The 25,989-nt window shown below is 39.0% G+C and overlaps 1 protein-coding gene across 1 annotated transcript; it reads right to left on the reverse strand.

The window, feature by feature from the left end:
* Positions 1-2,688: 2,688 nt before the first annotated feature.
* Positions 2,689-22,244, reverse strand: LOC128855436 (mucin-5AC). The gene is made up of 9 exons (XM_054090337.1): positions 21,355-22,244; positions 20,511-20,731; positions 19,631-20,325; positions 19,516-19,570; positions 13,518-14,529; positions 12,439-13,448; positions 12,228-12,369; positions 11,961-12,119; positions 2,689-3,956 (listed from the first exon to the last, which is right to left on the reverse strand). Exons 1-9 carry the CDS (start codon positions 21,568-21,570, stop codon positions 3,741-3,743), a joined length of 3,726 nt encoding a protein of 1,241 aa, XP_053946312.1. The 5' UTR covers positions 21,571-22,244; the 3' UTR covers positions 2,689-3,740.
* Between the last annotated feature and the right edge of the window lie 3,745 nt (positions 22,245-25,989).

Below are 25,989 nucleotides of genomic sequence, written 5' to 3' on the forward strand. Positions count from 1 at the left end.
TTTAAGATGTTTTGGCTTGACCGATTTGGGTCAAATATGCACCGTTTTGTTGTATAATTTTTGGGCCTCTCTAATAGAAGTCGTGTTCCTTATTGGCGAAAAACTATAGTAATCGATTTTTACAATCTTCTCTTGATACCAATTTCTTAAAACTCAGGAAGTTTTCCAATGAGAGAGAAAGGTGGTAATCTCCTATGTTGGTAGACATAGTACCCTGATGTTAACATGGGTCCCGGGACACGTGGGTATCGCGGATAACGAGATCTCTGACTCTTTAGCTAAAATGGGCTCTGAGGCCAACTTCCTTGATTAACCATAGCTGCCTTTCCTTCTGCAGCCATCATGCCATGGTTATCAAACGGGTTACTTTAACCCACAAGCGAACTTGGCAAGCTGAGAGAGGCTGCAGATGGACAAAGCTGATGCTACCTGTCATGTCCGAAAGACTGTCGCAGTTCCTCCTGTCACTAAGCAGAGGTGACTGTAGGCAGCTGGTTGGTCTGACGACGGGCCACTTTCTAGGGGCAAAGCACAAAGAAAAGGTGGGCATTTCACACAGTGCACTCTGTCCAGCATGTGGAGAGGCGGATGAGACGGCGGACCACTTTCGGTGCGTATGCCCAGCCTTCGTTCGAATCAGGCTTGAGGTCTTTGCCAGTGATGTGTTAAGAAGCGACCACCTTATCTCCTTGGCACCACAAGATCTACTCAGATTTCTTCGGAGGTCGAGTAGATTTAAAGAAATAATTATGTTTGAGTGCTGTACTTGCTAGTCTGTGCCGACACAAAAAAAAATTGGTAATCGCTTGGTGCCAGGTTCGGACTACATGGAGGATGCATTAAAACTTCCGAATCAAACTCCCGGTGTCAGTCTTGGCGCGTCACTACAGACGTGTGGGGCCTTGCGTTGCCCTAATGAAACACAACACCTCTTCTCTTTGCCATTTCTGGTCAATCGCTAACTTCAAACGCTCCAGTTGTTGACAGTAGAAATCTGAATTTAGTGTTTGGCCATACAGAAACAACTCATAATAAAAGATTCCTTTCAAGTCCCACCAAATACACAGTAACACTTTCCTGGCCGTTAGACCTGGTTTGGTCACAGCTCAAAGTTCAATTCATGTAGCTCAAACTTCAGCACGCTTTGACCACCATCGTTTTCGCACAATATTGTCGTTACCGATTTCTCATCCCCAGCCACCAACCGTTTAAGAAATGGGCCGAATTCATTGCGTTGGCCAAGGCTTCGCAGATGGAAACTCGTTCCGTCATATTTTTGGCATACAAAGTTGATGAGCTCGAGATTTCTTTCCAGAAACTAGAAACTACGAACATACAAAACTGTCATACGGGTGCAAAGTCTGGGTGCTAAAATCCAATGAAATCATCAGTTAAATTGTTTTCAAAGCAAAATTCTAACTCAAGCATATGGACTTGAAGACGGTACTTACCGCATTCGGTACAACAACGAGTTAGACACACTTATCAGCATTCCCATGACAGCCGGTTCTACGTAACCGGAACGACTTGGGTTTTTCCCGACCAAGGGCTGCCGCCCCAGTAAACTAGCCCTGTCTAGTGTACCGTATCCCACCTCCAATATATCGTATCCCACACACTTATCAGGGAGGGCAAATGTAATCAGGTACATCAAAGTGCAAAGGATTCAAGGGTACGGTCACATTCTACGAATGAGCAGCGATAGAACCATAAAAAAGATCTTTGAAACAAATCTACTAGATGGAGAGATGACATTGAAGGCAACTTTGGAGCTATGGGCAGATCTGACATCAAACGAAAAGCTTATGACCGACTGACGTGGAGGCGCATTGTAACGGAAGCAATTGCTCACCCCAAACTGCGCTGCTATGATGATGATGATGATGTTATTTTTGGTGTTAATTGGTGTGGCACCCATTTATGTGCCGATTTTTAGCTGCTGAGCGATGTTACGACTACTAACCTGCCGGTCAACTTCGATTATTTCTGTAATTTTATCGACATTTTCTTTAACATCAAAAATGTCTGAACGGAATCGACAAAACCAAATTTGCCCTGTTACAGTAACGGCACCATAAACGTCATTCACAATTTCAGCGACCTGGCTTGCATTCTCGCCTTTATCAAAGAGACACTGTAAAATGTACCGACTTTTCCCTTTGTTGACTGCCATTGTTAACACCCTGTAACTAACAACTGAATGAAACAAGCAAACAACAGCAAAAGAATTTGTTTAGTGCAAGGCGAATCTATTAAAGGTGGTATTGATAAACCAGCTGATTTGGTGTTTTCTTTTTCTTTCTCGCAGAATGAAACAAGGCGAGCTCATTCTTTGTTTTTTACTTTGCCAATACTTTGATTTGACAATCAAACGGACAAAACATTGTTGTTAGTCTAGTGCCACCTCCTTTGATGAGTGCGCCTTGGTTTAGTGTGAAATGTCACCTTGACAACGAGCATACATTTTAAATTTCGTGATCGATACTTTACGAGATATCGATCACTTAGATCCTTTATAAGGTTTCCACTTCGAACTCATGGTATTTTGTGCCCCGATATCGATCACTACAGCCATCTACCGTGAAAATAATGTATTTCGTTTTCCCCAAACTAATATTTTGAATATTGAATTTAAGAATGTCATAGATTAAAGAACTAAAGCGCCAAAAAACAAATAATAAATTCACGAAATGTAAAATGGTTGTATATTTTTTATTACGATTCAAACAAAAAACCATACAAAAAATGTGTAAATAAAAAGTTTAAGTGATTATGATGTTTATAAGAGATTAGATGCACAAAAAGGAATTATCACGTTGTCCATATGCGATTAACTAAAATTACAGGCACTATAATATTGCTTGACAATTTTAGATTTTAGATTTTTCAATGTATCTTAAAATTTCTAAATTATTTGAAAAAAAAAAATTACCTTTTCTTATACAATACAAATTAAATACTTGGTAGTCTTTCGAATGTGATTTTGTCTTGTCTTGTCTAAAATATGTCTTTTATACATAGATATATAGTATGTATGTGTAAACTATGCTTTTATAAGATTTTCACAAATTTTCTTATACGTACAATAAATTTCAACCTATGTTTATAGTGCATATGGATATTAAGAGATTACGAAGCTGCAAAAATACATATGTATAGGTATATGTCTCCTGTATACATGGGCAGTTATAGTAGATATATGAACGTTGTCCTCTATCACTTTTTAAATACTAATTAATGGCTAAACTGACTCGGCTAATTTGCGTAAAAATGTCCCTTATAAATGGAATGATTTTCGTATAAATGTTTTGTTTTCTTTTGTTTTTTTTTGTAATTTTTTCTGTTTTCGATTTTCGCTTATTATAATGAACGGCATATAATTCCAGTATATGATTGCTTGATTATGTTCCTGCAAACCGACATTCTATTTCTTAGCCTAGTTACTTTTGAAGTTAAATGAGGGTACCGATAGTTTTGAATATGACAATAAATATTTTAACTGTAAAAATACTTATGTATGTATGCATGCATGCAGCGAAAATTTCATTCAAAGTTCATTAGTGAGCTTTTCACGCGCTCACGCTGATAACCTAATTATTGAATGGCAAACGTGGTCGAGCCAACAATAGTTTCAATTTTGTTTTCATTTGTTTATTCTTGAATTTGCTAAGCATTTTAAGTATCTTTTCCTTCGTGAAGCGATTCTAGGCTCCTGCCGTTATTCCAGATCACATCTGGCCCTATTGCACAAGGTAATCCTTATAGCCACGTAATGACTTTAATTGCTTTTTGAGTTTTGTTATTAAGTCTGAGGGTTGCACCAGTATGGAAATATCACGGCCCACTGAATTTAGACGATCGCGTATCTCGTTTTCTTTAAAGTACAAATTCAAAGGTCGGCTGTTGATTTCCGTAAGTACCCAAAATGTAAGTGTTGTACCATCGCAAGATTGTGCCTAGAAAACATATAAAAAAAGGTACATTTTTAAAAGAAATGCTTTGAAGCAGGGCTGCGTGATTACGCTAATTTTAACGATAAATAAAATTTAATTTTGTTTTTGCTGAAATATTGATAAAATAGACGTGAAGTGTATTGTACAGTCACTAGAGATATTGTCTTGCCACCATTAAAAACTGAGCTTAATAAATGAACTAAGCTAAAATAAATAAATAATTGGCGCGTACACTTCTGTTAGGTGCTTGACTGATCTCCTCCTTACAGTTTTAAGTCGACTCCAAACGGCAGATATTTTTCATGAGGAGCTTTTCTATGGCAGAAATACACTCGGAGGTTTTCCATTGCCTGTCGAGGGGCGACCGTTATTAGAAAAAACGTTTTCTTCATTTTAGGGTTTCATGCATGGAGATTCGAACCTATGTACTTCGAACTGTAGTCACGTACCAACCCATTCGGCTACAGCGACCGAAGATAAATTACAAGAACAAAAAAAAAAATACTTTAACAAGACTGAGCTAAAATAGAAACGACAGGAGCTTTGTTCTGATAACTTCGAGTTTATTTATTCAAAATAGTCCCCTCTGGCCTCGATACACTGTTTTGCGCGGTCTAAAAGCTTTTCAAAAGAGTGCTTCAGGTCATTGGCCGGAATGCCCTTCATGACAAGGTACAAGCCTTTTGGTTGGCCTCTATGGACGCAAAACGTTTTCCTTTCATGGCCAAATGCAATTTTCCGAATAGGTAGAATTCACAAAGAGCCATATCAGGCGAATACGGTGAATGATTTGTCATTAAAATGCGATTTCTAGTCAAAAAATCAGTCACAAGAGTGGATCGATGAGATGGTACATTATCGTGCAATAAGCGCCAACTTCCTCCTTCCCGGTATTTAGGACGAATTCGTCGAATGCGATGCAACAAACGTTTCAAAACGCCAAGATAGAAAATTGCATTGACGGTTTGGCCCGTTGGCACAAACTCCTTGTGGACGATTCTCTTGGAATCGTAAAAACGAATGAGCATCGACTTGATTTTTGACATCTCCAAACGAGAGTTTTTGGATGGTGGCTCGTCTGGGGCCTTCCATTCGGCACTTTGACGCTTAGTTGCAGAGTCATGTTGGAAACACCACGTTTCATCACCAGTTACAATGTTGTAAAGGAAGTTCTCGTCTTTTCACGCCTCTTTAATGTGGTCTTTCGAATGTTGAATTCTGAGCATTTTTTGGATTACGAACGGTGACTAATTTTAAGACTGTGTTAGCCGCTTTATGTTGCTGATAAAGTTCATTCGATTTTTGATATCAAGTCCTGCTATGTCAGCAGGCTTAGGAAAGAAGTGAGAACCAATATGCTTAAACCTTAGTCCCGCTAGAGCGGGACAGCAAAGGAGCAGGTGCTGAGATGATTCCACTTCATCCTCCATACAGCTGATGCAAAAATAGCTCGAAATATTTCCGAACCTCACGGCATGTACAGGATCCGACACTCAAAATGTAACCAACTAGCTAAATGACAGTCCAGAGTAACGTTTACAAGCGCGCGGAATCATTTTGCCGTAATAGTGTGATTGCATTATATTTGGCTGGAAAATCACAACCAGCGATTGTTCGTGAGCTCGAGCACCTTAAAGTAAATAAAGTTTTTGTTTATCGCACCTTTACTCCTTACAATGATACTGGTAGCATCGCGAAACGTTATGGAGATGGTCATCAAAAGACTGCAACGTCACATGAAATGGTTCAAAAAGTGAAGAAGCGACTTGAGCGAAATCACCGACGAAATGCCAATCAGATGGCGAAAAAACTGAAAATATTTGACCTGCCGCATACTGAAAAATGATCTCAAAGTCAAGCTTAACAAGATCGAAAAGACGCATGATCTCACACCAGACTTGAGAGAGCCAAGGAGTTGCTTCCTTGGCCGAAAGCGGTCAATTTCCGAACATTGTGTTTTCTGACGAGAAAATATTTTAAATTGAGCAATTCGTAAACTCCCAAAACGATAGGGTCTATTTGACCGACCGTTCATACGAAAATTTGAGTCATCGATTGGCAACCATGAGGCAGCACCCGCACAGGTAATGGTTTGGACGGCTGTAACCGCAGATGAGCGCTCTGCAATCGTTTTCATCGAGCCTGACGTCAAGCTAAATGCGAAATATTGTCGGAAAAGTATTCTGGAGGTTGGTTTGAAGCCGTGGGCAGACAAACATTTCGGTGGTAGACCGTGGACGTTCCAACAGAACTCGGCACTGTCTTACAAAACTCGAGTGAACCAAGAATGGGTAAAAAACAACGTTCCGAACTTCATAACGTCCACACAATGGCTCTCAAATTCGCCAGACGTGAATCCTATGGATTATTCTCTTTGGGCCATTTTGGAGAGCAAGAACGAACTAAAACATTCACCAGTGTCGGGGCGCTGAAAAAAACCATTGTCCACGAGTGGGCCAAAATACCTGTAAGTTACATTCGGACAGCTTGCGATTCGTTTCTGGACCATCTGAAGGCCATAGTCAAGGCAAAAGGTAATTTTCCAAACTAAATTTATGGCCTTTTTAATTGGTTACACTTCGAGTGCCCGACGCTGTATATGTTCCTGGAGACTTAACCGAATAATAGTGTACTTTAAACCATAAAATGTGTTTTTCTTATTGAGCCGCAAGACTTATTGAACAACCTAGCATCTCTATCAGGCTCTTAAAAACAAAAACAATTGTTCAACACTCAAATAACTGTGAAGGTTAATATTGCCCAAACATGAAATCCCCATGGCTTGTAAGAAAGGCGTTAAGAAAAGGTCTACATCGCCACGATTTGAGACCTAAATGTTAAACGCCTTTCCCCACAAACCATGGGAATGATCATGCTGGAGATTTCGATTTTAGAGATTTCAAGTCCAACCACTTTAGAAGTACTAACAACAAATGTTTTGTGTGTAATAGGGTGTAGAAAGGAAGATGATTTAGTACAGTCTTGTTCCAGGCGATAGCTGGGTTGTTTGTGTGCAATGTAGTGTTAAATTTTCAAGAAAAATTGCAAGATCAAAATTTATTATTAGGAAATTGTATACACATTTTTTTGAAAATAATCCTTAATGTAAAAAAGGAGCCAGACGAATCACACACGTCCCAAAATATATTGCAATTCTTAAAAAAAGGAAAGAATCCACGACTGAGGCGATTACTGCAGAGTCCAGAGTTCATAGCTTTGAAGTCAATTGCAATTGCGCACTTAAAGGAGCTTTACTTAAAAATAAATAAACATAATACCCAATACTCGATTTTTCTAAAACATCTTGCAGGCAAATGAATCAATGACTTTGATATTTAATTAAGTCAATCAATTATCAGATGGCGACGACACTTTGCTTGGTGAGCTATTTAACCAGATATTCCACCAATCGGAATCAAGCGATGTAAACGCATTCGAAGTATTCTCGCTTATAGAAAATATTTTATGAAATTTTCGTTTTAAAAACGAGCGTAGCAGCGCAGTGCGAATGAAATAAATACACGTGCATTCACAAAATAGTTCGCACAGCCCCCGATATTCTTCTGATTATAGGTCGAGTTTAAATGACAACTTCTCAGAAGCAACTTAATTCTAAGTAATGTTTTTATGTTCGTTTTAATATTCAGGCTTGATTCCAAGTAATGTTTTATGTTCATAGCATTTTATTTGTGGAAAAAATTCGTGTTAAACTCTGTAATACTCGCTTATCATTCCTTGTCATATTTGTATGTAAATGTATTGGGTTGGCAACTAAGTAATTGCGAATTTTTTTCAGAAAATCAAGGACAATTTTTTCATGGAACTAAATAACTTTATTCTGTAATGTATTGCCAATTTTGATCAATGACCTTTTTGCCATCTTCCAGGCAGCATCATAATCCCACGTTCATAAAACTTCTGGTTTTTATTAGGAAAAAACTGAAACAGGTACGATTTGACATCATCATTATTATTGAAATTTTTATCATTCAAGGAGTTTTTTCAAGATCGAAACAAAGAGTAATCAGATGGTGCAAGGTCAGGACTATATGGTGGATGTGGCAAAACATCCCAATCAAGCTCCAATAATTTTTGCCGAGTGGCCAAGGCTGTGTGTGGCCTTGCATTGTCAAGTATACAATACTTTCTCGATTTGTCAATTCGGGCCGCTTTTCAACTGCATTGTTTAAGGTACTTGACCACCTTATAAGTTTCAAAAAATTAAATTTTTTTTTTTTACATTTTTTCAATCCTTATACTTTTAAAAATCATCACCTGAAACTGTTTTTTTAAATTCGAATTCTAACAAAGTGAAATCAGTGAAAATGTGCAGGCGCATCCTGCACTCATTACTTGCTGACTCAGCGGAAAGAAAATAGCAAGTTTTAACTTTAAACGCGTTTTTCCAGAAATTACTTTTTTTCGAATGGCGGACACTTTATCTCCGAAACTGCTTAGCCGATTTTAATGATTTTGGTCTTGTTTTATTTGTTAAGATGTTTTGTATGCCAATTTACCACATTTTGCAAAAAAAAAGTTAATAAAGTATTGCTTTTTAAGCATAACATTGTGAAAAACAGGGGTGTTTTCTTAACTTTTTTTCAAACATCCGCCATTTTTTTATTATTTTTTTTTTTTGTCAGTTTGTGGTAAATTCTCACGCAAGGAACCTTCCTTTTGAAAATTTTGTTTCTCTCTTTTGTTTTAGAATTACCATTTCTAAGATTAACTGTCCGCCGCAAGACATGATTTTCTTCAGGCCTCGACTTTGGCGCCTCCTGGATATATGTTAAAAAAAGAAATTTTAATAAATCAATTTTTTTTTGTATTATATAAGCTCTAAATAAAAATTTAAAAAAAAATTTATTTTAATATATTATACAGAACATGAAAAAAAAATTATTGAATATGTTGTACTTTTTAGCTTTCCAAGGTGGTCAAGTACCTTAATTTCGTTAGTTGTTTAATGTAGACATCAGAATTGATCGTTCGTTTGGGTGGCAAGAGTTTAAAGTAGACAATTCCTTTGTAATTCTACCCAACTGATAACAAAACCTTCTTTTGATGAATATCAGCTTTCGATGTTGTTTGAGCTTTTCCGCTTGATATTGTTGTAAACAACCCATTTTCCATACCCAGTTATTAGTCGTTTTAAAAATGGATAATTTTCAGTACGTTTCTTTAGCAAATCGCAGCTGTTAATGCGTTTCTTTCAGTTCGTGAGGAACCCATGTATCGATTTTTTGAACATAGCCAAGTGATACATTAAGCTTCTCAGTAATCTCACGTGTTGTACTGTGCCAATCCGAATCTATTTTTGCTTTGATTAGGGCGTCACCAACTTCAATTGGACGACCAGAGCGTTTTTCATCTTTGAGTGAAAAATCACCAGAACGAAATTTGGCAAACCAATTTTGACACTGCCGTTCATTTAAGGGTTTGTTACCATAAACAGCGCATAACCTTTTATGAGCTTGCGATGCGTTTTTCCCATTGCGGAAATAAAATGAGACGAAAATGTTCCTTTTGAATTTTCATTTTTCAACGAACGCCAAACGAAAAGTACGCAACCGATGAAAAAACTTTTTTTTACTGATTGACAGCTGAATTGACAACTATCAAATAACAAAATGTGTTTTACATTTGTACTGCGCCTGCAAACCTAAATATTCAACTGAAGCCATCTATTAGTGAAATCCGCAGTTACTTAGTTGCCAACCCAATAATATACAAAACACGTATAGCATATAACTGAGCATCTCTCTTTGGTTGTTGTTGTTGTTTTAGCAGCTTACTAAACTCTGTCAATGCTGCTACATCTCTCTATGATATCAACGAAACAAAGTTCTTAATTTAGGTTAGGTTGTGGTGGTAGTCGGTTTGTACGACCAACTCACTTAGACCTCACAGGGAGGTTGTGATACCACTGTGTCACGGGAACCTCATTTATATATTTTTCTTCGTGGAAGCATTCTGCGGCTCTTATGAAGCCCCATTGGTCCCACGCTACAGTTCCGTAAGAGAACTGAAAAAGTATCTGCCTAGGAAATCTGCTCTGATTTTAGCTAAGACTGGACAATGGCAACTGCTCCTTCCTCATCTTTACAATTTCTACAATATTCATGGGAGAAAACTACTAGTTGTTGTTATTGTAGCAGCATAAACATTCCCCATGCATATATGGAACCACACATATATAGAATCGACTGTCGTGGAATCTCCTAGTCTCAAGGAATCCCTGCCAAATAGCCGATGACCGGTTATATAAGCCACGACTTTCGAGATATACTCACTTGAAAGGCTAAGGAATTCCTCTGTCCTTTTCTTATTTATTCGCGGCCTTAGTAGTCGTTAGCTGTTACGCATGTGTCTTCATCTATCCATGCCCTATTGGCCTCTTGGATAATCTTATTCTTAATTAAGAAGTTGAATAGTAGTATCTTTCCTGTCCAGCTCATCGGCTTTACAATTTCCCTCAATATCTCCGTGTCCCGGAACCCAAATAACGCTGACCTTGAAAACGACCCTAATATCATTTAGGGCTGCCCGGCAACCTTTGATCTTAGTATAGCCACATTCATTGATTTAATGCCGCCCGGCGATCCGAGAATATATTTATAGTAGTTTCGGCTACTTTTATAGCTAGAAAACAAAACTCTTACTGTTAAAATATTTTTTTGATAATGTTTGAAATAAATTGATTTACATATTTTTGTTTCAAACATTGACATATTTTGTTTGTTAACAAAATAAAATAATTTTTAAATACATTTTTCTGCTAAAGAAATTTCCAAAATGAAGCAATCAAATCCTGAGCTTTATGATATGATTGCTAGCTCAGCCAATATTTAGTCTAGCTACAGTTTTGAGCTTCAGAAATTTGAGAAAATCTTTAGTGACACTGAAGTGGGTACCATTTTTGTAAGAAGTAAAACAAGACTATTGCCACTGATACGCTCTGTGTCCAAAAAAAAAATTGTCTGTTGAGGAACTAACAGCTATTTATTTGGAAAAATTGCATGATTATATTAAAATTCTTGTAGCAGGCCGTCTTGCTACAAGAATTTGACTGCCAATGCGGTTGGTTGTGGCATTGTTAATATGGTCAATAATTTCGAATACTTTTTTGAGAAGGGCTTGAAATGCATACGCCTTCCACTTTAGGTGAACTAATCAAGGCCTTTGATATCACCAATGATTGCGGATATGAAAGGATTTGTATTTTTACGGACAGTTTAACGGCTTGCAGTCTATTAAAAAAAAAAAAGGCATGGGTTTCTCAGTGTGTACGTAGTTTGGATGCCTGGCCATGTTTGGTTTTAATTAAAGGGCTGATTTAGTTGCAAAGAAAGCAATCGACCGTGGCTCCATTGTGAGCGTAAATTTAACTGTTGAAGAGCACTGAAAAATATACGCAAGATCACATTCAGAGCTTGGCTCTGCCAGTGAACCCATGGTTTTACAAGTGCAAATTTAAAGTTAAAGATATCCAAATAATTAACAGGATTTTGACTGGAAAGACTTATGAAGATGCCTATCTTGGTAAAATAAATGCTAGCGATACCGATCTCTGTTCTTGTGGCGAAATTAACTCGTCCTAATTTTGAGTACATAGGAAACAAGCAAACCTTTTTCAGAACTGTTCGAACCATGACTCACTTTTAAAAAATAATGCACTTGCCAATTTTATTTTGTTTTTAAACCGTCCAATTTTTCGTTTTGCATGTAAGTCATAATTTTTGGGCTTAATATGGACCAGAAAACTATTACCAGATTTTATACTGGAAGTAGGTATTTTTCAATACCAATCGTGGATAACTCTGGCGCTTTGAGCATCTACAGTCCCGCCACACAACATTAAAATTAAAAAAAAAAAAAAAAAAAAAATTTATTTAACTTAATTATTGAAAGAATTATTGCACTTTTTATTTTATTTTACGTGTTGAATCATCAATTCATCACTATCGAGGAGCGCATTGCCTACATTTTCACGCTAACCGAACTTACCTTAGGTGGCAATCCATGCCGTGCAGCTAAGCTATTTGGCACCACATCTACAATAGTCGCTGTGTTGCCATCGCGTATTAGACCCAAACACTGACCTTCACGCTCACGTCGTATTGCATACCCTCGACCGAAAGGTATGCGACGCACCAGCACCTCGACCTGTCAATGTAGAATAAGAAAGACGAAACAAGTTTTGAATGACCTTGAAGATCATATATGCACATAGTTGTGTTAGTATGGGAATGTGGCTCACGGGCATGAACTTACAAAAAGCGTATTAGTGTTGCGTATAATTTTATTTGCTTCACTCGCAGTAGTTATCGCTGTGCCAGCGATAGAAAGTAGTTGATCACCAATGTGTAATGCATTGTAGAGCACCGGATGTTCTTTCTGCTTCCAACCAGCAACCCTAAAATTGATATGAAATAAAAACAAGTTATGAAACTTCATGATCGATTAATTTCCGACCACAACTCACCAGACTGCACCAAAGGCATCCACCCATGCAATGGAACCCACACAGTCTTTGCGTCGTAGCTGCAGTCGCACTCCGCCTGGATGCATGATTTCCCGGCGCAGCTGCATGACTTGATGTTCGCGCAGCGTCATACGTTTACTCGCCGGCGAGTTAGTAGCACCACTTGGTGGCGGTAGTGGCAAACATAAGCCCACATTGCTGCCTACAAGACCGCTACCACCATTTATGACTCCATTTTCTACGTCTCGAAATGGCTGTGGCGGCTGCTGAAAGCGCAGTGCTGTGTTGCGCCCGCCTGGAAGCTCATTATTGTTGGCGCCACGTGCATTGGTGCCACTGCGCGCATCTGACGTAGAGGAGCTGCGTCGACGTTGTTCCAACAACTCACAATTACGATTACGGCTGGGTTGTTGCACATTCGAGCTGCTACCGGCATTTGCTGTTGTCTGCACCGCCGATAAACTATCACCATTGTTGTTAGATGTAATTGAAACACTTTTATTGCCACCGCTAGCTGAAGACTTGCCTTTTCCGCCTGCAGTTTTAAGTAAATGAAAATCTTTGCGACTCGGTCGAGTCGTTATCACAGCTTCAGTAAGACCGCGTGTTAATAGGTAACCACGACTTGGTAAGGGTAAAGCCGAAGATGTTGTGGTTGACGTAATCGTGCCGGTGTTTTGTTGTGTCACAGACACTGTCTGATGCGGCGGCGGAGGCGGCGATGACGTGATGGCGCGCGCCGTTAGATTTGTAGGTGTTGCTATGCGTCGACGCTCTGACGCGGGACTTGCGTTAGGCGGATGCGCACGCGTCATCAGTGGCGACTGCATTAATTTGTGTCTACTTTTCGGCGGCAACGATGGCATTTCTGCACTCGCAATGGCAGAAGGGCTAACCGTACGCGTTGCTGCTGGGGGCTTGTTTTGTTTTTGTGTATCTGTCAGCGGTATCGGCGAAGAGGGCTTGGAAATGCAATTACTCAATGACTTACCAGCTGAACTAAAGTTTGCCTGAAATAAACAAAAACAACACTCGTATTTTCACTATAGATATATATACATATAAATAAATGGATTTACCTCAACTGCGCGCGTTTGATTCGCTGCATTACTTGCCAAAGTGGGTAACAGCAGCGGCGCTATGTTCGTCACTGTGCTTGCGGAGGCAGCATTCGGCGCTGTGTCGAGTACTGGTGGAACGCTGGTCGATAGGAAGACCTTCTCATAATGCACCGAACCTATATTGTGTTTCACAGTTGCATCTCCCGCTGTGGCGCCCACCTCCGATCTTATCGGCGTACTGGCATTATTCACAGTTATATTTGTTATACCTGAGCTATTAGTTGATAGTATGATTTTCTTCATCATTTTTGGCGTACCGCCACTGGTATCTACATTAGTTGCCTGTAAAGTGGTGTTGGGTGGCCCTGTATTGTAGCAAGTGCCATATAAAGACACTGCACTGGTAACGATAGTGTGGCCCGCCTCTTGAGCAATTGTCGCTGCTGATGGCGAATTGCCTGTCAAATGCACTGTTGTTATTTTAAACTCTTCCGCAGGCAAATTCACTGCTGCAGCTGTTGTTGAGGCAGCAGCACTCTGGATATTCTTCTTCACCGGGGTCGCATACTGAGTTGTGGTAGTTGTTGTTGTGGAAGTTGTAGTTTTAGTGCCAAGTACTTGAATTGAACTACTATTTGCTTTTGTGGACGGAATAATTTGTACATTGCTTTTGTACTCAAGCTGCGTAGATTCGGGAAATTTGAAAATTTCCCCTGTCACTCGCTTACTGGATACTTTCGCACTGGTTTTCGTTTCGCTCTGTTGTTTAAGTTCATTCGAATCGATGGTCGATACTTGGATGATGGTGATGTTCATTTTATCTGCATCTAACTGCTCTGTTGAATCACAATCCGTTGAGGAAATGGAAGTGTTCTGCCATGGCTGAGGCTGAGAGTCTGTGCTTATCTCCAGGGCCGTTATATTATCATTACTTGAGGTAGCGGAGACATTGTGATGTTCCGATGATTTATTGACAAGTTTTCTTGATGAATCTGCAGCGCCAGCGGATAACGAACGAGAAGTCTGAAGCCTTTGGAAAGAATAAAAAATAAATAAATAAATTATATGCCGACATACACACAGCTGCATTCAGCTATTACTTAGTCCTGCCATAAGTTCTGTTACAAGTGAAGTCCGTTATAGATATGAAATTATAATATTTTTTCAATGAGGTTAGTTTTATTTAATCATGTAAATATTAAAGAAAAAAATTTTGAATTTTCATCCGAAATGGTAACAATTTGCTTTTACACAAGCGTTCAAACCATTAGGCCATTCAGCTATTGCAGGACGCACGGCTTCCATCTACATTGGCGTCGCTGCTCGAACCAAAGATTGTTCGAGGCTCTCGAAATTTCTGTGAACTGCACTTCCAGGCGGCCTTATGAACTGGAGCGGAACCTTTCTGGTAGATACAACGCTCGCCGCTATTGAAAAGAGTACGGCTTAACTGCTTTACTACGCCTTCTAAGGGACCCGCCTGGTACACTTTTGCCCCGGTCTTAACCCCTTTTTCGCAGAAATGAAGTGATGTATGACACTGCCCAGCAAACAATTACGGAGGCTGGATGGTTGCAACGCTGAACCCTTTAAACAATATTTTTTGCGACTTGGGAAGTTTTAGCATAGATTTTTTATGTTGCTTATTAAAAACTTCTTCAACAGTAAACATCTTCTCATCTGTGAAAAGAGACCGTTGACCGCGTGCTACCATAGAATCTGCTTGCATCTGTCGCGTCTAATTTTTTTCAAGCGCGTTGTCGAAAGATGATCAGTTAAGCGACGGAAGGCCTTCATGTGGAGATCATCTCTAATTAGTCTTTATATGGATCTGGTCGATACATTCATTTCCCAGGACATGATTTTCTGCTTTCTAAGGGCATTTCTGCGATTTCTTTCTCGAACGGCTTTTATGGCTGCACTGGTTCGAAAAAAAAAACGCGCGGAAAATGGCCATGGTCACACCCATTTTGTAGCAAATGGCAGTATTTCGGTAAGGACTTTTTAAATATAAAGTTCGATTCGGACCGAATTTAGAACTTCTTTACTTACTTTTTTACTTAGCGTTTATACTTGGATTTTTCCATTGAATCATGGATTTTTCCAACACTGCTTAACAATTTTTGAATGCTTATAGACTTTTAAAGTTGGAATGTCAAACATATTTTCTTGCCTTTGATGTAGAGGATAGACACCAATATATATATTTTATAAACTGCGAAACCAATCCATAAAAAAAATAAAACGAAAGATAGTTTCTTTGCATTTTTTTCAAGCAGGAAACGCGAGATACAATAAAAGGATGTATGAAGACTCGTTTTGTAGCACTGAAAGCAGCGAATATGAGCTCAATGCAGATACTCTGGATCAATTGTACAAGGAGCATCTGCAGATATTACGCGATTTGGTATTCAAACAGAGTCGCACCCACGACATCGAACTCTGTCGCAAATGGCTTAAGATATTTAGTAAGACTAGCAAAGGGGAGAAAATGGCCAGGAATTGCCTTTGCTCATTGATGCAACAGCAGTTGCAGGAACAAGGCACTTTGAGTGAACCATTCACAAATTTACAGAACTGCAACCGCGACTTGGAACGCGTACTTCACGAGCTGGACACCCAGAGTTTCATTAGCGCCAATTATATGCGACGAGCGCAGACCATGCGAACGTACGCTTCCCATGCCCAAAGTAAGAGATACTATCACTATCACTGCAACCCAAAACGGCGCCACAATCATCATCAATTGCATTGCAGTATGCGACATCCTGATGACCACTGCATGTGCGAATTTGATAATGCAGCAAAGTGTGGCGATGGAGACGGTGTCGGCAACGTTATTAGAGCTAAAGGTACCTGCAAGTGTAGAGATGAGCTGACCAATCTGTATGATTACGTTAAAGACAATTCCAACGATAATCGAGCTGGTGGTGATGCCGAAACAATCGATGAATTATACACGGAATGTGAGGAAAACGAAAAACTGACTGAAAATCTATTGCTACGCCGCGAACTGGAAGCGTTACGTTTGCAATTGACAGAGAAAGAAATCGAGAATTTACACCTAAAAGAGATAGCGGGGAAATATGAAATGGAGAAATCCAATTATGGGAATACACTGGAGGGGGGAATACGCAAAAGTATGCTTGAGGCAATCAAAAAAGCGCTCCAACATTGGAGCACAGAGGAACAACCAACTTCCCCCATGAGACTATTCGAAATGATATTCAGGGATTTTGAAACGAATGCGGAATTTCTTAAATCTATAAAAGCATACGATAATGATTTTGACCAAATAATAGAAAAACGTTTCGAAAATGCGCTAAACAAGCGAAAGGAGAAAATAGCGCGCCATATTTGTCATAAATTTGCTAAAGGCAAAAAGCGGTTGCAAGCGAAATACGAACAGCGTTTGCGGATGCAAAATTGGGCACAGCGCTTGCAATTGAAATTGGTCAAACTGAAATGTTTTTCAGCATTGCGGCAAATGTTTATAAATGCACAACTGGATAAGGATGCAACGGGCATGAATGAGAAAATGTGGGAAGTATTGCGAGTATTGGAAGAGAAGTATCAGACAATAGTAAATGAGATAGTTTAGGGTGCGTGAGTTTTTTCCCCTTGAACTCAGTTTTTAAGACCATAAATAATAAAACAGTTCATACCAGATTTAATTGACGGGATGCATCTTTCTTTAAATTTAAGATTAAAGCTTTTTAGGGAGTACTTTTGATCAGCTGACAGGGAAAACATTACGTTACTTTAAATAAAAATATTTAAGTAAACATAGCGCACCAGGGGTTTGTAACAGAGCAGGTCTGTTCGCGGAGGAAATAAATTGTTAACAAATTAATCGCCCAATTATCAAGTTTTGCTGTTCATGTATCCAAAACACTCACAAAGTAGGGGAAAGTGAGAGAGCAAATTGACATTTCATTTTGAGGGGAAGTTGGAAGTTATTAATGGATAAATTTTTACTTGTAAGAATTTGCAAGCGAGAAAAACAGCTGGTCGCAAAGTAAAAATAAACACGAATTAAAATTTGCGAATTGATTAAAAGTGAGGAATGTAAGTGAATATATTTTAGATAAAATTTATAGTTTATTTGAAGTCGTATATTAAATAGGAATCGGCCAATGATATAGATGTATGCACTTCTCAACAACAGTCTCCAGTCACCGTTGCTGCAGTTTTCGAAATACAAGGCAGAAGCATTGAAGGTATCGTTTGTGTTATATGCTTGCACTTCTTGGTTATTAACTAATTTGGCAATATACTCGTATATATACATACATACATACATAAAGCATAGAAAGAAGCAAGGAAAATATGAATATACAGTCCACGTATGTAAATTGTTTAGATAATATTAAAGAATAGAGGCTTCTCTTTAAACATTTTTCACGTTCCCACGACAGTCAGTTCTACGTAATCGGAACGACCCGTATTTATATATGCCCAAATATTGTCACTTCAGCAACAGTTCCCGTATATGTATGGGGAATGTTTGTGCTGCTAAAACAACAACAGGCTTCTCTTCAAAAATATTATGAAACATCGGCTGGCTTCACAACTCTTTTTTCTTAAAATGAGAGCTTTTCACGCTCCAAAAGAGTGAAGGAAACTGCTTTCGAAAATGGATGGGTTTATATTTGAAGAATAGGCTTGAGTGCTATGCTTCATTAATTTCATCTCAGCGGCTGTGTTAGCAGATAAAACTGCCAAAACAATGAATCCGCCGAGAACGACAGTTTGATGCCGATTTTGGAGTACGGGCAGTACTAGGCTGTTTCCGAAAATGCTACTGGAGACAACAATTCGGTTACAAAGCCCCAATTGCTTTAATTATGTTCGAGCTTTAATTATTTAAAGCAAAGCCCCAATTGTTGTGAGCTGAAATTGACGTTGTTCAGATTTAGCAGGATAGCGCACCTTATCACACAGCTTACGAAACAATCCTTCTTTAGAAAGTATTTGATAATCGTGTTATCAACTGTTTTGGCGATATCAATTGATGGTCACTGTGTTGTGATTAGATCCCTTTTAGACTATTTTGTGTGGGTTCTTATTAATGACTGTTAGTCTACTGTTGAAGTTATTCCACTGTTGAATCATTGAGTAGCTTTTCAGCACTGTTATCTAGTGCAAATATGCGGATCTACCGAAAGTCTACCGGTATTACCTTACGACAGCAGATGTTTCTTTATATAAACATGTGCCAGATTTATTTTTATTTACATAGTTGTTTTTTTTTGGTGCTCGACGGAAGCACAGCCTGTACAATTTTTTTATTTAGATATGCAGATTTAAAATTAGTTATATCTATACACACTAACTATCAGTTAGGTAGGTAGGTTAGATGGCAAGAGTACCACGGGTACACTACAAGTAGCACTAAAGTGCCGTTTTGATACCATAATGTAGACCACTAACTGAAAAATTTAACAATTTAAAGGAAGAAAAATTATCTACAGCCATCTAGCGCTCTTGGTGTAGTGGAGAAGAGAAAAGAGATCTAGGTTGGAGAACTGCCTCAGGCTATTCCCGAAAGGCACACCAAGGAACCTCAAGACCCTGGCCGCCAGACCCGGACATTTGCAAAGAAAGTATTCAACAATCTCTTTCTCTGCTGGATCTCCACAGCTTCTGAAATGGGGACTGTAAGGAAGTCCAAGCTTCTCCGCATGAGTTCCGATCGCCCGGCGACCGGTGGTCATCGATATGTGTTTGGAAATTGAATGGCGGGAACCCCTAGCATTTTAAGAGCCTGCTTCGTTCGGACTGAGGTCAACGTGTTTTTAAGATAGCACACGATAAGATAGAACTCAACGACAGTCAGTTGGGCCAAGGACTGTCACTTCAGCAGCATTCCCCGTATATGTATGGGCAATGTTTATGCTGATACAACATAGAACTCCATCTCTCTTACGCTTTTTTAAGAAAGAAATTGTGCAGTCCTCTACTCAGTCCACTATCTCTTACTTAGTCAAAAGTTTTCAATGAGGATTTACATTACCTTGGCGTTGTGACACTTTCAGCTTGCATTAAACTCTCCCAGTTTTTAATTTGATCTACAAAAAGCAAAACATAATAATATAGCAGTTATTAGAAACAGCAACGATGAGACATACCAGCTGAAGCACGCTGACCAATATCCACACGTACGCTGTTATCCGCGCTGGTTGTTGGTGCAGCATGTTTTTGCACTGATTTTCTTAAGATTGGTGACATAAACGTATCATCAAAATCCGTCTCATTCGCGTCATCAACAGAGCTATTGCCGTCCAAAAGGGACGCATCATTCAATTGCTCACTATATGCGCTTATAGGATCAGAGAGCATATTTAGCAGATTTTGTGTGAGTGTATTCGACATGGCAGTAAGCGCTGGTAATGCAGTCGCTTGAGTTGTTGATGCTGACACATTGAACACAGAGGCGCTGCTGCTGGTATTGGCTACAGTTGTTGAAGAATTATTGGCGGCAAGTGTTCTGTTTGCGCCACTACCGCCGGAGCATATAGCAGAAGTTGTCACTGGTTGAGTTATTGTTGAAGTTGTAGTTGCACTGGTAGAATTAGCTCTTTCTGGACGGTTTTCGTTTGCTGAATTATCTTGCGCCAAGCTAACCGGTACCACGCGCTCCACACCTGGCACCAGGGCAGCTGGAACCGGAGGCGGTGCCGGCAACGGTGACGTCGGATCACGAGTGGGTAGGAGTGGTGCACGTATTTCAGGTAACTTGGTATATAGATTTTCCCGTGGCGATAGAATTTTCATTTCACGTAATTTGGAACGTAGCGTCTCCACCCATTCTTGCATAATTTCCCTGTAAAAATCAAACATATGAATTAATTTTGATAAATGGCAAATTAACTCAAACAAAACTCTTGACTAAGGCAACTCGTGTGGTAATGTATACAGAAAATATCTGTAAGCTGATGTGCAACGAGTTGTAAATAAAGCGTAATTCATTACATTACGCGCAGGTTGAGTAATAAATGTTCAACCTACCATGACATTGCATGGAAGCGTATCACTTCATTAGCAAGCGTGACGACAAATTCGAATTCGTGCGAATTAGGAATGAGGGCGTGCGAAATGTGTAATGTATCCTGCATTGAAATGGTCCACTCGGGATTGTGAGAGGCAGCCTGGCGAGGTTCCGCGTATCCTTCCAAAAGTGCATCGGTATCATCGTGCACACAGAAAACAACCCAACTGCGATCAGATTTCTAAAAGAAATAGAATTTGAAATGGTATAATTGATGTAAAATACGACTTACATTAATAAAATTAGATTTAGCTATGCGTACACACACACACACTACATACCTACGTATGCATATTACTATTTTATTTTAAGAGCAAAACCTACGGGTATTCACACTCGTTGCTTTGTTACTGGTTTCCCAGCAAAAGCATAAAGCATACGTGTAAATATAATTTAATTTATTGTAATTGCCAGCTATATCACACTTTAATCAGTGGCAAATGAAGCTTGGAAGCTGAAAAATAGCGATGTGGGGATACTTCATTTGCTGGACTAATAAAATTGTCCAAAAGGATGTTGAGTTCATATAATAATACAAAATTTTGGGGAAATGTTTTAATTTTAGAAAATGCGGCTATAGTGTCATGCATTATCTGGATATAAATGCAGGTCATTCAGGCCTTGCCATGGAAACGGAAAAACAGTACTTGCCCATTCACCCATTTGATATTGAAATCTATCATTTTGACTAAATTTGAATTTCGCATCTGTCTTCAGCACAATATTCTACATTAAAGTATTAATTTTAAGCGCTTGATTCTACAAATTTGATCTCTACAAACGTAATAAAATTAATATACTCACTTTTGGTCCCACTGTTATTTTTTTGCCTTCGGCAGTTAATCTTTTAAGCCAAGTGTTCTTGTGTATTTCTCGAAATTGAGCAGCGTTTGCACCAATCAAAGGTGCACTCCCACCTCCACTGCTGCTACCACCGCTCAACGTGCTGATCGACGAGGATGGAGCTGCGGCAGCAGTTCCCGTTGCAGCTGCCGCAGATGAGCTCGTTGCCATTGGCATGTAAATTTAATTTCTAAATATTGAAACACTGCACTTCATGCACATGAATGTTACCTCACCGCAGATTTAATTTAAATTTCGCAAAAAGTAATATTTAAATTTCGTCGTATGCAAATCTGATTACATTTGTGTGAGCTGGCAAGTCTTCTTCTTCTAGTATGGGGCAAATAACTGCCACAGTTGTTAAGAAAAACTATGAAAATTTTATTGTGCAATGTCGCTCCAGCATTTGTTTACAATAAGAAATTAATAGTAGTGTTTCTATAGACATCATGCTTGCGACACCTGTCCGTGATGGTGACGACGACGACGTCGGCGCTATTGTGTTTGTTGTCGCCGCTTTGTCTGTCAAAAAGCTGCTCCTGCTGCTGCTCGCGCGTTCTTTATTTTACAACACACTCTCTCGCTCTTTTTAATTCCGTTTTCTGACATTAATCGGCCTTGTCAAATGGCAGATATGCAATGAAATTTGCAAAAGGTTATTGCAGCTTTTTTAAACTAATTCCATAAAAATGTGTTATTATGCGCTAATCTGCAAATGTTTGGAAGCACTTTGATTATACACAGAACAATTTCGAAACACTTTAAACGCGAAAAATCTTATTAAAATCGCCGCAATCCAATAAGAAACTATTAATTGCATGACGCCATGTTTGCACTGATAAACTTCTGTTTTTAGCGTTGCCAACGGAAAAACCGCATTGAAGCTGCCTGATCAAAAATATTAATATGTAAGAAAGTGGGAACAAATAGGACTTTGGGTATTTCTCGAATCTTAAAATTAAATATTATTTGTACAATAAAATGTATAATATAATCGTATAGTAAAATAAAGAAATTGCTAGAGTGTGTCTCTGCCTTTAAAAGGCTCGTCATAAAAAACTTGAGAACGACCAGAGTTCGGCTTCCGTTCGGCTTCCGTTCGGCTTTGGCCAAATAAGCCGAGCATTTGTTTTTCAAAATTCAAAACAGCATTTGGGATTTACATTATAGCGATATGATGTGCGTAATAACATTGAAAAAATATTTTTTCATTAATTAACGAATTGGGTACTTATTTTAATGAATATCTGCTGTCAAGAAATTGTAACATTTTTGAATACTGGTATCAAAGCCCACATTTTTTATTGAAAAACATTGATTTAAAACGTCTACATATCTGCTCCTCCATTGAGTGTGGCTAGTGAGCAAGTGTTCAGTGCTAAAAGTCAGCTCATTAACGATAGAAGTCTCGCAAGGTAAAATGCCAGTAACCCATTAGTTTTACATGACAATACAAATTATTCCACCAAATGTCTAAATGAAATTTATGTACCTATTTTTTCTAATTTATTAATAAAAATACTGGATTTTTAAAAAGCCCTTGCTTGTTTGTTGCATAAGTCTTTAAAATGTTCGGCTCAGTTTCGTCCAAAAGTGGTTGAAGTTCGGTTCGGTTGGGTTAGGCCTTAAAAATCGATGTTTGATCCTTCTATATAAAAAAACCATCTGCCGATCGGATGATGCGGAAAACTGTAGAACCTTTCTGTTGTGAAATAAAGGATGCATACGACAAATTGGAGGAGGGCTGGGCCAAAAGATGTGTGTATCAATTATATATTTGTACGTATTTTTTATTTTCTTCAGGAAATCGGAACCAATTTATTAAAAGTGCAAAAGGGTAAAATATATAAAGTGTGTTTTTTTTAGAGGTTAGGTTTTTAAGTTGGCACTATTTTTTTCGTAGATGGTCTTTTTGACAGCTGTCACTTGATTTGTGCTCAGTTTGGTTTGCCACTTCATAATGAATAGACTTACACCTGAACAACGTTTGCAAATCGTGCAAATTTATTACGAAAATAATGGTTCGGTTCGCGCGACGCATCGCGCGCTGCGTGCAATATTCGGTCGACATAATCGTCCATCAGAGTCACTAATTCGATTAACCATGGATCGGTTTCGCACCACGTTTGCTCTAGTGGATAATACGCATCCTCAGAGACGTCGTACAGTGCGCACCGAAGACGCTATTGCTGCTGTGGAGCAGAGTATCGAAGAAGACCCGAATGAGTCCATCCGCCATCGCGCGCAGCAATTGGAGATGTGCCCATCCACTTTATGGAAGATTTTGCGGAAGGATCTTGGTTTGCGGGCTTACAACATCCAACTCGTGCAAGAATTGAAGCCAAACGACCATCAAGCGCGTCGCACGTTCGGTGAATGGGCCCAAAACGAGATGGCCACCGATCCCGATTTTCACAAGAAAATTTTGTTCAGCGATGAAGCTCACTTTTGGTTGAATGGGTATGTCAGTAAGCAAAATTGTCGCATTTGGAGTGAACATAATCCACAAGCCATTGCTGAGACGCCGTTACATCCTCAAAAAGTCATTGTTTGGTGTGCTCTATAGGCAGAGGGAATCATTGGTCCATATTTCTTTAAAAATGAAGCCGGCCATAATGTTACAGTCAATGGAGAGCGCTATAGAGCCATGATTAATGACTTTTTTGTGCCTGAATTGGACGATGTTGATGTGGACGACCTTTGGTTCCAACAAGACGGCGCTACATGCTATACAGCCAACGCAACAATCGATTTATTGAAGGAAATTTTTGGTGAGCGCATTATCTCGCGCCGTGGACCTGTGGCGTGGCCTCCAAGATCATGCGATATAACACCGCTGGACTATTTCTTGTGGGGCTATCTGAAGTCGCTTGTCTACGCAGATAAGCCCGAGACGATTGACGTCTTGGAAGAGAATATTCGGCGCGTTATTGCTGACATACGGCCCCAATTGCTGCAAAAAGTGGTCGAAAATTGGGCCTCTCGGCTGGAATTTATTCGAGCCAGCCGCGGCGGCCACTTACCCGAAATCATTTTTAAAACATAATGGCAAACCCTTATCTTTATAATAAAGCTAAATTCTTAGCCATAACATTAAATTATATACGTTTTATTTCATCTTGAAAACCTAACCTCTAAAAAAACACCCTAGTAGCTGCGAAAAAATAAATAAATTTTTTTTTATTTCGGAATTTCCGTTGGTATCGTTGCATCCTCCTTAAATTTATAACCATAACAGCATATCGTGAAAAAATATTTGCACATATTTATGTACATTCATATATACAGAATGTAAAATTAAGTTATTTTTCCTTACTATACTTAAGACTGAATGCTGTGTGCTCAGTCTGTGGTAATTTTCTTACATTTATCTATCTACTATTTTCGAATAAAAATTAAAAAATTATTGTATAGCTAAGAAAGAAATTAAGATTAAAAATATATTTTTTTCCCAGTAAAGAAATAGAATGTAATACAAAATCAAAAAAAAAAAAAGAAGAAATAATCTTATTGTTGAACGAAAAATGGAAATAAAATATTAGTTATTTTTATTTTCAACTCTCCAGAGGGTGCATGCAAACGCAATTTTCTCACGTAATTTCAAAATTATGCAATTTTCAATGCTGTTATGTTTAAATAATTTATTTATATTTGAAAGTCGTACACAAAAGATTATAGCAACTTGTTTCCTTTGTTTTGTAGCTGCCCAACTACATTAGGAAATCGGGCACGAGATAGAGTGCATTACAAAAACAGTGAACGTGCCATATTTGTGCTCTTAGCTAGAAGTGAGAATGCCCGTTAAACATTCTGCTTTCATGAAAAGAACTATATATCATGGAATGTACAGATTAATTTCTTGGAACATGACTATACATGACCTTTTTCGACTCGTTCCCATGACAGGCAATGCTGCTAAAGTGACAGTCATTGGCCGGATATAAATCCGGCTCGTCCCGATTACGTAGAACCGACGGTCGTGGGAACGTAAAAGTTTTTGTCCTTTGCAATGCTGCGACTGCTAACCGTCCTGACTCATTATTTTGGCTTTTTGTATCTTTTGAGTATTTTAATAACAAAGCTTTCGTTTTTTTTTTTGTTTTTGGTGGTCAAGGTTGGGTTCAAAATGCCTTAGCACTTACAGCGAGCTTGTCTACTGCGTCTACTGCGTTTCCACGTCAGTCGGTCCTCTGTTACCGAAACGATCCGGATTTATATCCGGCGAAGGATTGCCACTCCAGCAGCATTCCCCATATATGTATGGGGATGTTTATGCTGCTACAACAACAACAACTGCGTCTACTGTGGTGTGTGGCTACTAAAACAATCCCTCCTCTCGTTCTGGAGAGACACCCTTCCCGGGACTAATTTCTGTATTACTTTGGGAGGCCTCAGAACGGCATCCATAAAGGACCAATTTTATTCACCAACATCTTTGTTGCTCTGTGTCCAAGTTTATCTTTTTTTTCGTAGTGCGTTCTCGATGTATTTCTTTACCGCGTTCCAGTTGTCCTCGTGTTCGCGCATTTTGCTGATTATGTTGCTCGGCGCGATGTCGCCAATCTGCTTCCTCAGAGCATCTCTTTCCGTGAGTCA

Source organism: Anastrepha ludens, chromosome 2 (assembly GCF_028408465.1).
Source record: "Anastrepha ludens isolate Willacy chromosome 2, idAnaLude1.1, whole genome shotgun sequence".
NCBI classification, from domain to species: Eukaryota; Metazoa; Arthropoda; class Insecta; order Diptera; family Tephritidae; genus Anastrepha; species Anastrepha ludens.

Coding starts and splice junctions, on each gene's coding strand:
- LOC128855436 (XM_054090337.1), bottom strand. CDS start 21,570: ATGCCAATGGCAACGAGCTCATCTGCGGCAGCTGCAACGGGAACTGCT. Junction 20,732..21,354: donor AAATAACAGTGGGACCAAAA/GTGAGTATATTA, acceptor TATTTCTTTTAG/AAATCTGATCGCAGTTGGGT. Junction 20,326..20,510: donor CGCTTCCATGCAATGTCATG/GTAGGTTGAACA, acceptor TGATTTTTACAG/GGAAATTATGCAAGAATGGG.